The 13,188-nt window shown below is 37.2% G+C and overlaps 1 protein-coding gene across 10 annotated transcripts in view; it reads right to left on the bottom strand.

Annotated features, from left to right (window-relative positions):
• Positions 1 to 13,188, bottom strand: part of UTRN (utrophin) — a 620,052-nt gene that overhangs the window by 92,341 nt on the left and 514,523 nt on the right. For all 10 annotated transcript variants that reach the window (XM_027850670.1, XM_027850661.1, XM_027850663.1 and 7 more), the window contains one exon: positions 4,504 to 4,578. In XM_027850670.1, the coding sequence (XP_027706471.1) occupies positions 4,504 to 4,578 (75 nt within the window). The remainder of the gene's footprint in view (positions 1 to 4,503; positions 4,579 to 13,188) is intronic.

Consider the following 13,188-nt stretch of genomic DNA (forward strand, 5'->3'; position numbering starts at 1 on the left):
GATGCCAGTGGATCATCCATCCACCCATCAAATAAATGAATATTTATTAAATGTCTGTGCTAGGAGTTGGAGATATAAAGACAAAAACAAAAGTCTCTTCTCTAAAAGAAATCATATTCTACTTGGGAGATACAAGATATACACAGATAAATATATACAAAGTAATTTCAGGAAGGGCAGAATGCTCCAGGGGACCCTGGACAGGCCAAAAGTAGGATCATATAATTAAAGATTCAGAGATAGAAGTGTCCTAAGAGGCCGTTGAGTCTGGTCTTATTGATGAGGAAAGTGAGACCCAGAAAGGATGAATGACCTGACCAGGGTCACAGACAAGTAAATGTATGAGGTAAGATTTGATTCCAAGTCTTGCAGGCTCCAAATTCAGTGCCCTCTTCACTCTACCATGTCTCCTCAAGAGATGGTATCTGAGTGCTTTAAATGAAGCTGGAGATTCTGGGAGATAAAAATGACAAGCAAGTGCATTCCAGACAGAAGGATACCCTCTTCTGTAAGGCAGAAGGAGGAATTTTGTACATGGGGACAACTAGCAGTAGGTCAGCTTGTCTACAGTGGAAGCAGCTCAATAATAATGAAGTCAAGAAAGGAAGGGGGATCAAGACTACAGAGGGTTTGTTGTTACGTCTATATCTAGCATATCTATTATGTCAGGCTGAAAGCCACTGAATAATTCTGCATAGGAGAATACTATGATCAGACCTCTGTTTTAAGAATAGCAATCAGTGGGGCAGCTAGGTGGCACAGTGGATAGAGCACTGGCCCTGAAGTCAGGAGGACCTGAGTTCAAATCCGGCTGCAGACCAAACAGTTGGCACTTACTAATCGTGTGACCCTGGGCAAGTCACTTAACCTTAATTGGCTAAAAATAAAACAATAAAAAAAATAAGAATAGCAACTGGTAAGCTGTGTGGAGGATTGGATTGGCATGAGATAAGACTTGAAGTAGAAAGACTAGTTAGGAGAGACTATGGCAGTAGCCCAGGAAAGAGTATATAAGTGTCTTTCCTAAGAGTCTTAGCTGTATGAGTGGAAATAAGGTGCTATATTCAAAAGAAGTCAGTTGGAAGGGAGGATATAGAGCTCAGAAAAGAGGTCAGAATGTGAAATATAGTTCTGAGAGTCATTTGCATAGATGTGATAGTTGAATCCAAGATTCAATAGATTTCCAAAGTATAGAAGGTTGAGAGAGAAAAGGAACAGAGAACCTTGGGAAATACCCACTCTTGGGAGATCAGAAAGAACACAAAGAATCAACAAAGAAGACAGAGATGGAACAATCAGAGAGGTAGGAGGGAAACCAGAAAAGGGTTATTATGATGTGAATAGTGAGGATGGAAAGTAAACTCAGAAGGACAGATAGTTAATAGCATCAAATACTACACAGATGATAAAGATGATTAAGAAAAAAAAGGATAAGGATTTAATTTAAGGATGGAATATGGGCTCTTGGAGAAAAAGGGAGATGACATTCCACATGAACACAAAAGCTTGGAAGTTCACCTGGATAAATGTTTATTTGACCAAGGCAAAGCTGGAATGTAGAGAGATAAAGGGGATAATTGGGAAAGGGAAAAAGAGGGCAACTGGATGACAAACTTAAAGCTTTGTGTGCTCTCAAAGACAGGCCAAACACATCCCAATATTTTTTTCTAAAATAAATGTGTTGGGGGCAGCTAGGTGGCGCAGTGGCTAGAGCTCCGGCCTTGGAGTCAGGAGGACCTGAGTTCAAATCCGGCCTCAGACACTTGACACTTACTATCTATGTGACCCTGGGCAAGTTACTTAAACCTGACTGCCTCACCAAAAAAGCAAAAAATAAAATAAAATAAATATGCTGGTAAAATTGCATTCACTTCACTTCCCTGACAAGAGGCATTTAAAAAAAATCTTATTTTTAAAAGAGGTGACTTGAAGGAATGAGCTCTGTCAGGAATGGTTATTAGAGTACAGAAAAAGATAGACTTTTAATATTTATATCCATCCATTTTGAGGCCTCACTGGAAACTTGGACTGTGAATTTAGACCATGTGAAGCAGTTGCTGCCAAAACAGACTTGGTGGCTGAGTCATTTGTTCTCATTTTATAGCTCATAAAATCTTAGGAGACTGTTACGAACTTGCCAGCTGTGTGCTGGACAGGCAGCTGAGCCTTTTGAAAAAAAGTGGCTGTCAATACTAACCCAAAGAACAAAGCCTGAAGATTCCTTCTGTATATAACATAGCAATCCATTTCCTTTTCTCTTGTTGCTCAACATTCCTAAGCATTAACAAAAGCATGAGGGTTTCTTTTTAAATGCTAGTAATTCTTGAGTTTGTGATGTTTTTGTTGCCCACTGGCATGGAGCTTCCAAGAAAGTTAATATAAGAGGTATGTTGATGGCAGCTGTCCAAATGAAGGGAATTAGAGGGAATATGGCTCACGAACACACGAAATCAGAGTGAGACCAGCTGAAATCATTTTTTCATCTAGCTTGAACCCCTACTTCTCTCATCCTGCATCAAATTCGTAAGAATAGCCAGAGCTAGAATATTGCTAGACCTCTTCAGAGATCTTATGGTTACCAGTTTTAACAATGCACGTGCTTCAGACAGCACTTCCTGCCACTGGAGAGCCAGCTTTTTCATAAGTCTGCCCAATTCTTGATTTTGTTTTCATACACTAAGTTCCTGACCTTTGCCTACACAGTAACTTCTCGGCTGGTCCGTTTTTCTAACTGGAGGGTAGTGAGTGGAGAAGGTGATTCAATCAGCACAATGGGCCTTGCTCAGTCACAGCCCATACGAGCAGGGCCTAGAGGAATAATCCAAATTCCTCAACTATCATAACCTGAAAATTATCTTTTATTTGTCATTGAAAACGTGGTAGAAGGGATAATCATCTCATTCTTTATTTTTCTGTTAGTCTGTATTTTTAAAAACATTTCTTTCTACATAAGAATTAAGTTTTTACATTTTCCCAAAGCTTTCTCACATTGCTTCCTTCAAACTCTTCTATGCTTTTCTCTCAAGTTCTTTAGCAATATTCTTCCTTTCTTACTGTTTTTAATTTCTCTTAGATTCTAAGAATCATTTTTTTCCTGCTCATCATATTATTTCCAAGGCCACTTTTAGAAACTACCTTACATTGCTTTTATCTACAGCAACCATAATGTGTAGAAAGAAGCAAGCAGGAGCACTCTGGGAGTTCTTCAAGCACTGCTCTTGAGCATACAACCAAACATTGTTTCCTATTAACCTATCTGACCGATCCTACAAAATCTTTCTGTAAACAGGATGACAAAAATTGGAAATATAGAGTAAATATGATACACTTTACATTTAGTCAGACACCGAATGAATAATCAACAAGCATTTATTGAGTGCTTACAATATGCTAGTTACTGTGCTAAACACCAGGGAATACAAGTGTTTCAGAAGGAGAATCTGTGTTTTGGATAACATAACTACCACAATAAATCCTGTGCTGGCCAAGTATTAGTAAGAGTAATTTTTTTAGAAGTCTCAAGAAGTACTTCTTATGTGGATGACTTCTGCCTAGCAACAATGAGAGCCTTGCCTAAATCTAAATCTGCCCATTAACAGGGGGCTCTACCTATTGACAAGAAAACCTTTGTTACTTTCTGTGTTTTTTTAACTTACCCCTATGGTTTGTGGCCATATCCTTGAATGTTGCAAGTTCCCTGTTTTGTGACCACATCTCTGAACTGTTTTGTAAGGTACCCAACACACCTGCTTCTCCTTTCCCGACATCCTTCTCTGTGGTTAACTACCCCCACCCCTAGCTAAGTGCCAAAACTTGGATATAAAAGCCCCTGTCTTATCTCAACCTGCTAGTGCTCCTGAGGACTAGCCCATTGCTTTTGCATCCATAAAGCCCTCTTGATGAGGAGAACCTCTACCCCCTGAGTCCTTTCCAGACAACCCAACTCCAAACATCATCTCCCTCTTCACTCCAATGTAACACTCTTTTCTAAGCCATCAGTTCTATTACAGGCAATGGAAGTGGTTGTTAAAGTTTCTATTATCTGATTTTATTCAGTGCCTGTGGTTCAATGAAAAGGGTATCTCAATTTAGTTCAAAAATGTAAAATGGTCCTAATTTTACACCGTTCCTCAGACTTTGTAATGATTACTAAGTACCAAAAAAGCAATGGCCCACCATGCTCCTATTCTTTAATGGAATCCTTTTACTGAAGCATAATATCCAAAGAAAGTTTTTATATTGCTTCTCTGTGTTATGGCTTGCTTGTTCAACAAATGAGAATGAGAAGTATAGCTACTTCATATGCTGACATGTTTCATAAGCAATTCCCATCATAATCAATGAGGCCAATGATACAAACTGCAGAGACATAAGTAAACCTGGACATGCAGGGGGGTGTAAATATCAGACTAAGCCTATGGATTCACTTCTTTAGATATTTAGCCCAGTATTAAAAAAAAAAGCCAATGAGCAAGAGTGATGAACTTTTGAAGAATGACTTACAGCATAAGGCTTTCTGTAATCTTCGGATTTTAAAGCCCGTACGGTAGGCAGAGAAGCGGATGTTGTTGAAATCACCTGAAATGGCAAAAACAAAAAACAAAAACTGTTTTTGAAAAACTGTTAGGTGGCAAGTACCAAGAATATGTTTGAATAGTTGACTCTTTTCAAGAAAAAGTTAAATACCGCACATGACTCCCTATGTTTCCAATAAGTAACATGCATCTGGTATTGGGAAAACAAAAAATAAAAATATGACCCACGTTGACAGTATTTTAAGCAGTTATTCAAAATAGTCATGAAATATTGTATTTAAAAAAAAACAAGTATATATTCAGGAATATGCACAAAAGCTTCAAAGATGACCAAAGAAGACAAAAAGCTAACTTTGGATTCAGGAGAATCTGAGTTCAAATTCTATCTCAGACATTAATTAGTTAGATGCATGAGCCACAGTTTTCTCATATGTAAAATGTGGGTAAAAACAGCACCTACCTTCCAAGGTTATCATGAGAATCAAATGAAATAATGGGAAGAACTTTGCAAAATGTAGAAGTACAATATACATTTTAGTACTACCATAATTATATAAAGTGCTTTGGAAGCCTTAAAGTATCTTATAAATTCAGCTATTATTATTATTATTATTATTATCATTATTATTACTTCATGGGTATGGGTGAGGAAAAACAGTACAGATAGGCACATTCCCACAACTTACACTCCAGCTGGGATACTGAATGGTTCTGTACTTGCTGGAAGGCGGGGTGGGTCACAAAGCTTATATGTATCAGAGGTGGCACTTGAACCGAGATCATCCTGATTCCAAGACCAGCTGTCTAGCCACTATTCCACGTGACCTTCTTTATCAATAATTATTATATCATTTTCATCCAGCCAAAAAAAGAAAGGTTGACAGAGAAAGAATGCAGTACTTTGTATTCTTGATTAGATGAAAATATGTGGAAAGACAAGTGAACTTGGAGTCAGATTTGAAGCCTCACTTCCTGCTGTTCACAGTTGGGTCCCAGAAACATTCTTCCTGCTCCAGTGATGGCTTTCCACAGCATAGTCAAATCTGCTATCAATCACCTTGTTCACTCAGCTAGACAATGGAAAATTTTTTGCTTTTTTTCCTTAGCTTGCCAGCTATTAACTTAGTTTTGAACCTTGCTACCCCTTTTCTGAAGTTCTCCAAGAGTGGTCTAATTATTGTCCACTTCTATCACTCCCCTTTCTAGGCCATTCTGCAAAATGCTGCTATATTACACTTCCTAAAACCTTTCTCTAATGATGTCGTTACTTTGTTCAACTTTTTTTTAATGTCCTATTGCCTGTTGAACAATATCAGTGCATGGATCAGACAACAAGTATTTATTAAGCACTTCCAATGTGCTAGGTACCGTACCAAATACAGGAGATACAAAGACAGGCAAAAGAAAGGAAGAGCATGAAGTCAAGTGTCAGTGGATTGTATGGCATGTGGAAGAGAATGAAGTATTAGAAGACTGGAAAGGCCAGGATGATCTAGGTTATGAAGACCTTTAAATGTAAAAGACTTTACATTTGATTCTAGATGTAATAGGAAGCCACTGGAGTTTAATAAGATGGAGGGGAAAGGTCAGGGGGCTGGGGATTAGTCACATGAATAGTCTGTTCTTGGCACCTGAGCAAAGGATGGATTAGAGTTAGGAGAAACCTGAGGCAAGTAAATTAATTAGGAAGCTACTGAAATAGTCCAAGAGAGAGGTGACCAGGGTCTAAACTATGGTGGTGACTATGAGTAGAAAGAAAGGGGCAAATATGAGAGATTATATGAAAGTAGAAATGACAACATGTGTGTCACTTTACCATATGGGAAAGATGAGTGACAATAAAGAAATGACAATGACAGATTACATACAGTACTGGATGACTAGGAAGGTAGCTGCATCCTCTTTATTATTTAGTCACATCGGACTCTGTGACCCCATTTGGGGTTTTCTTGGCAAAGATACTGGAACTAAGGCAAACAAGTTTAAGTGACTTGTTCATGGTAACACAGCTAGTAAGTATCTGAGGTCACGTTTGAACCGAGGTCTTCCCAACTCCAGGCCTGGCACTCTATCCACTGTATCATGGGAAGAAGGGATAGGTTGCAGGGAAAGATGTTAAATTCTGATTTGGATATATTGAGTTTGAGATGCCAAAGGGAAATCCATTCTGAGGTGTCCAAAAATCAGTTGATGTTTTGAGACTATGGTTTGGAAGACATATCAGGGCATAACAGGCTTCTCAGAGTAGCAATCAAAGCACTCCCCACTTCCTGGGTACTCATTGTCTTTTCAGTCATAATTCTCATCTGTTCTATAACTACTCTTCTGTTTCAGGAAAACGAGTCATATTTCCTAGACAAAATTCCTTGCCCCTGCATTACAGTTCATAATATCGCCACCAAATGGAATACCCTATCATCATCATCTCTGTAAATTTTACCCATTCTTTCAATCTTTCTTTGAAAGCTACCTTCTCCATGAAGATGTCCCTGATCCTTCCAAGTCATACAGTATCTCCTCTCAATCACCTCAAACTCTGTAGAGCAGAAAGACCTCTAAAGTTGGATGCAAACAATCATTGGAATATATACCTTACAAGATTGTTGGGAAGGTTTGTAAATGTTAAAGGGCTATGTAAATGTGAGTTATTATTAGCATGTGTTGAACTTGGTCATATTTTTTTAATGGGGTTGTATTATATTGCATTATATGTTTGTCTTATGGACATAAGATTGTGAGATACTTAAGGGTAGGAAATGCACATATATTATCTTAATATCTACTGTAGCACTTAGGGAAAAATGTTTCTGAACAAAACTAATGTGGAAAAAATAACTGCTGAATGACTGGGACTCCTATTTCTTTCTATCTTTTTTACTCCCTTAATCCCATTCACTTCAACTCTACCCATACGATGTTCCACTCCAGATTTCCCCACCCCTTCCACTGGGACTGCTGCAATGTATGCCACCATAATGGAAAACTTCCTTTCATCCACAGTCTTTTCATTTCTGTACTTCCATCCATCATGTAGCAATCACTAAGGTCTGGCTCTCTCCTAAAAAGTACATCCCTGGCCATTCATTCTAGTACTGGCTGTACTTCACACTTATACTCTATGACTCACTTTCTAGCCTTTGAACAGTCCTTTTTCCCCAGTGTAACTTACATACTTTGTTCCTACCATGATCATCCAGCAACACTTCCTCCAGGGGTTCATTCTATACAGCTTTTAAGTTGTCCTTTATTTCATTAAAGAGAACTTTGTAAATGAATCTCTACAAGTCTTTTGTATGCTTCAGTCAACTGACTCCCAGATGCTGTATGCATTTTGCAGTTATGTGGAATGGCATTCCCCTTTCTATCGTGGCTTCTTGGATTTTATTATTATTATAGAGAAATACAGTTAAATTTTGATGGTTTATTTTATAGCCTGTAACATTGTTCAAGCTAATTGTCTTGATTAGTATCTTGGCTGATTCCCTAGGATTTTCCAAGTAAACTATCATATCATCAACAAAAGGGATACTTTTATCTCCTTTTCTCCTTTTTTTATAACTTCAACATTTTCTCTTATCTTATTGTCACAGCCAACACTTCCAGAACTATATTAAATAATAGTAGCAGAAGTAGACCTTCTTTTATATCCATATTTACTGGAAAATATTCTGGTGTATCTTCATTGTGTATGATACTAGTGATTTTTTTGGGGGTGAGGTACACCTCAAACTGGATTTCCCTTTGGCATTTCAAGCTAAATATATCCAAATCAGAATCCCTCCAACCCATCCCCTTCCCAGATTTCCTATTACCACAGAGGATACACCTATCTTCCTAGTCATCCAGTCTTGTAATCTGTCATCATCATTTCTTTACAGTCATTCCTTTTTCTTATACAATGCACTGTCACATATTACAGTTTCTACATAGATTTTATAATATAAAGAGGTCCCTCTATGCCTACGCTTTGTGGAGGTTTTAGCATAAATGTGTATTAAACTTTGTCAAATGATTTTTTTCACATCTATTAAGATAATTAAGATTGTGGATAACTGGAAGTTTGGGCTTTTAATATGATTAATTATGTTGACTTTTCTGAATGTTAAACAATCATTGCACACCCGATACAAATACAATTTGGTCATAATGGATGAGTTTTTGGCTAAATCAGTATAGTAATTTGAATTGATATTCATTAAAGATATTTGTTTCCTTTTGTGTTTTATCCCTCCTTGCTTCAGTAATTAAGACTATATTTGTCACATAGAAAGGATATAGTAGGGAACTTACTTTCTTGATTTGGGGAAATAATTTTTGTAGTATGAGTTCTTTTAAGTTTAATAGAATTCTCTCTCACATCCATCAGGACCAAGAGCTCTTCCTTTGATAGTTCTTTTAGAATTAGTTTTATTTCCTTTTCTAAGATGAAGTGCTTTAAAGATTTCTCATTGGTCATTAGTTATTTGGGGTATTTCATATTTTTGAATGTATTTCTCAATTCCTTTTGTGTTCTCAGCTTTATTAGCATCTTCTGATTATTTTATTATGGTTTTGTTGTGACTTCATCTTGCTCATTTGCTATTTTGTTGTTCTGATTGTCTGCCTTCTTTTTAATTAGATTGGTTCAAGGTTTATCAATTTCACTAGTTTGTTTTCTCTCAAAGATACAGCTTTTACATTTTACTTATCATTTTTGTAGGTTTTCAGGTTTCTAGATTAATGTATTTCTCTAATTTTTAATATCCTCTATTTTATGCTTACTTAGGTTTATTTATTGGCTTACTAATTTTTAAAATGCATATTCAGGTCATTAATCCTCTTTTTTTTCCTATTTTACTAACATATATATATTTGTAGGGATATTATTTTTCCCCTAGGAACTACTTTTTCTCATCCTAGAAATTTTGGCATATTGTTTCATCATTACAATTTTCTTTTACAAAATTATTAATTTCTATATTTCTATGACTTTTTCTTTGACCTATTAGATTGTAAAGTCCTTAAGGGAAAGGATTGTCTTTTGCCTCTCTTTGTATCCCCAATATTTAGCAGGGTCTGGTAGTAGTCAACACTTAATAACTGCTTTATGACCAACTGACCCATTTAATAGTTAAGATTTCATTCTTAAGTCTCCATTTGGATCTATGTTTCTTGTTTGTGCTCTCCAAAATGATGACTATTTTTATTGTATTATCATCTATAAAGGATGTACTATTTCTGCCTTTTATATTTGTTTGCAAAATCCCTATTCCTTATTACCAAGTCAAATTTTGTAAAAGTTCCATGCAGTGCTGAGAAATTTGTATGTTCTATTCAGTTTCATTTTAAAGATGCCATTATTCTTTTAGCTCTATTTCCCCCAAAATTTGTTCATTCAATATTTTCTGATTTATCTGTTAAACTTGTCCAAAACTGAGAAAAGGAACAATGAAATCTCCTGTCACCATGGTGTTACTGTAATGTCATCTTATAGTTCACTTAATGTATCCTTTATGAATTTAAATGTTAAAGCATTTGGATCATATAATTTTAATGCTGATATTGGTTTGTTGTCTATGGATCTTTTCAGCATAATATAATTTTCTTGTTTATCACATGTAATTTTTGGAGTGTTTGTTACAGCTTTGTCTGGCAGTATGATTACAATTCCTGGTGTGTTGTGGTTTTTTTAATTCACTTGATGCTTATTAATTTTTTTCTAGACTTCTTTTCAGTCTGGCTCCATTTTCTTTTCTTCAAGGCAACAGATTGTGTGTTTTGTTTTTTTCTTCCAATGTTACTCTTTTTCATTTCACTGGATTGTTTAAAAACCTTCCCTTCTGCTCATCTTAACTACTACTGTGCTAGTCAGTAAATCTGATTATCACCCTCAATTCTTTACTTTCACTTGTCCTACATATTTTAATTTGTTGTCAAATCTTGTAATTTCTACCTGTATCACCTCTTTTTATAAAGGGGTGTGTGTGCGTGTGTGTGTGTGTGTGTCTGTGTATGTATGTATACACCCTAGTAGATGCCTTCATCACTTCTATCCTGGATTACTATAATAGCCTGTTAAAAGGTCTCTTTGCTTCAAGGTTCTTCTCACTCCAATCCATCTTCCACTCAGTTGAAAAAGTGATTTTCCTAAGGAACAGGTCTGTCCTTACCCCAATTCAATAAGCCCCAGCAGTTCCCTATTATCTCTAAAATCAAATATAAAATCCTCTGTACTTGCTGTCTTCCATGCTCTTCCTTTCTCTTTCTTTACTTTCCTGGCTTTAAAACTCCATTCGAATCCCACCTTTAAGAGGATTTTGCATCTAATCAAGCAATAAACATTTATTAAGATCCTACTGTGTGCCAGGCACTGTGCTAAGTGCTGAGGATACAAAAAGAGCCAAAAGACAGACAACAGGGAGGACAACACACAGATATATACAGAATAAAGAAGAAATAATTAACAGAGGGAAGGCACTAGAATTTAGAAGAATGGGGAAAGGTTTCCTATGGAAGGTGGGATTTTAGTTGAGACTTAAAGGAAGCCAATGAGGTGAATAGTCAGAACAAGGGAGGGAGAATATTCTAGGCATGACGGACAGCCAGAGACAAGATAACAGTGTTTTGTTCATGGAACAGCAATGAGGCAGTGTCACCAGATTGAAGAGTACAAGGCAGGGATATTAAGGTGTAAGAAGACTAAAAAGGTAGGAGGGGGCTAAGTTATAAAGGGGTTTTTAATACCAAGCTGAGAATTTTTAATTTGAACCTGGAGATGATAGTGAACTCCTAGAGTTTATTTGGGTGGGAGGTGGAGGGAGGATTGCACAGCTCAATTTGCACTTCAGGAAACTCACTCTAATGGCCGAATGGAGGATGTACTAGAGGGGGAAAAGCCCTGAGACAGGCAGACCAAGCAGCAGGCCACCGATGAGGGCCTGTATTAGAGAAGAGGCAATGCCGTAAGAGAGAAGGAAGGGTATTCCAGAGATGTTGCAAAGGGAAATCAGTAAGCTTTGGCGACAGATTGGATGTGGGGGAGAGAGGGGTCAGAGATAGTGAGGAGTTGAGGATGACTGCTAGGTTATGAGTCTGAGGGACTGGGAGAATGCTGTTGCCCTATATCGTAACATGGAAGGTAGGAGAGGGAAAAGTTTCAAGGAGAGATGAGTTTTATTTTGGACAAGTTTAGTTTAAAATGTCTACTGGACATCTAGTTGGAGATGTCTGAAAGGATGGTGGAGATGTGAGATTAAAGGTCAGAAGAAATGGTGTGGCAGGATAGATAGACTTCAGAATCTTTAGCATAGAGATGATAACTAAATCTGTATGAGCTGATGAGATCATCAAATGAAGGAATATAGAGGGAAAAAAGAAGGCGGCCCAGGATAGAACCCTGTGGGACACTATGCTTAGAGGGAGTGACCTAGATGAGGATTTAGTGAAGAAGACTGAGAAGAAGCAGTCTAATAAGTAGAACCAGGAGACAGTGACATCCTGGAAACCTACAAAAAAGAGAGAATCAAGGAAGAGCATTAAAAGTTTCAGAGAGGTCAAGGAGAATGAGGATTGGAAAAAGGCCATTGGATTTGGCAACTAAGAGATCATTAAAAACTTTGGAGACAGCAGTTTCAGCGGAATGATAAGGTCGGAAGTCAGATTGTAAGGGGTTAAGAAGAGAGTAAGCTGAGAGGAGAGTGGAAGCACTTATTGTAGATGGCCTGTCAGAGAGTTTAGCCACAAAGGGAAGAAGAGATATAGAATGATAGTGGGTCTGGATGAATCATGTGAGGAGTTTTTCAGGAGGGAGGGGACATGGGCATGTCTATTCTCTGTATATTTTGTACCCACCCAGGACATGTTGTCCTTCCCATTAGAACTGGAGTTTCTTGAGCGCAAGTAGGCTGTTTTTAACCTTTCTTTGTATCCGCAGTGCTTAATATTGTACTTGGCTTGTAGTAAGCACTCAAGGTTATTGACTGTATTTACAGGTATCTAAACTGAAAGACAAGGTCACATTTTATTATCAACTTATCTGGGAGCAGAATTCATCTTCTAAATTTTCTCAGTGAATTTTCAAAGAAATACATTTTTATTTAAAAGAATGAAGGAATGATATGAAATAATAAGACCTGACATCTATTTAGAATTTTAGAGTAATAACTGTAATTCCTAAATTATCTCAAAGGTCAGCCTTTTCATGGAGTATATCCTTAACTCTTACCCTTAGTTATACTCTTATGCATAGCTGATGTAACATTAGTAAAGCCAAAAGAGGGCTGAACTTGGAGCCAGAAAGTGTTGAGTCTAAATTTTTTTCTGGCACTTAATAGTTGTATAACCATTGAGCAAGTCACTGTATCTTTTTCAGTCTCTGTTTTCTCATCTGTAAAATGGACACATTTATGCTTCTCCTACCTACCTGACAGAGTCAAGTGAAGTCAACAAATATTTATTAAGCACCTACTTATATGTGTGCTGCAGGCCCTGCCCCCACGGAGCTCACGGGGTAAAGATGCAACAAGGTGAGGGATGTTTCATAAACCTTAACATGTTCATTATAAATAGTAGGTAATGGTAAGTATGATTATTATGTCTTCACAAAGACCCTCTGACATAGCCTACAAATAGTGTTATAACCTGTTTACCCACAAGGATAATGATACTCTGAGAG

The sequence above is a fragment of the Vombatus ursinus genome, unplaced genomic scaffold, assembly GCF_900497805.2.
Source record: "Vombatus ursinus unplaced genomic scaffold, bare-nosed wombat genome assembly UNPS02009132.1, whole genome shotgun sequence".
NCBI lineage: Eukaryota > Metazoa > Chordata > Mammalia > Diprotodontia > Vombatidae > Vombatus > Vombatus ursinus.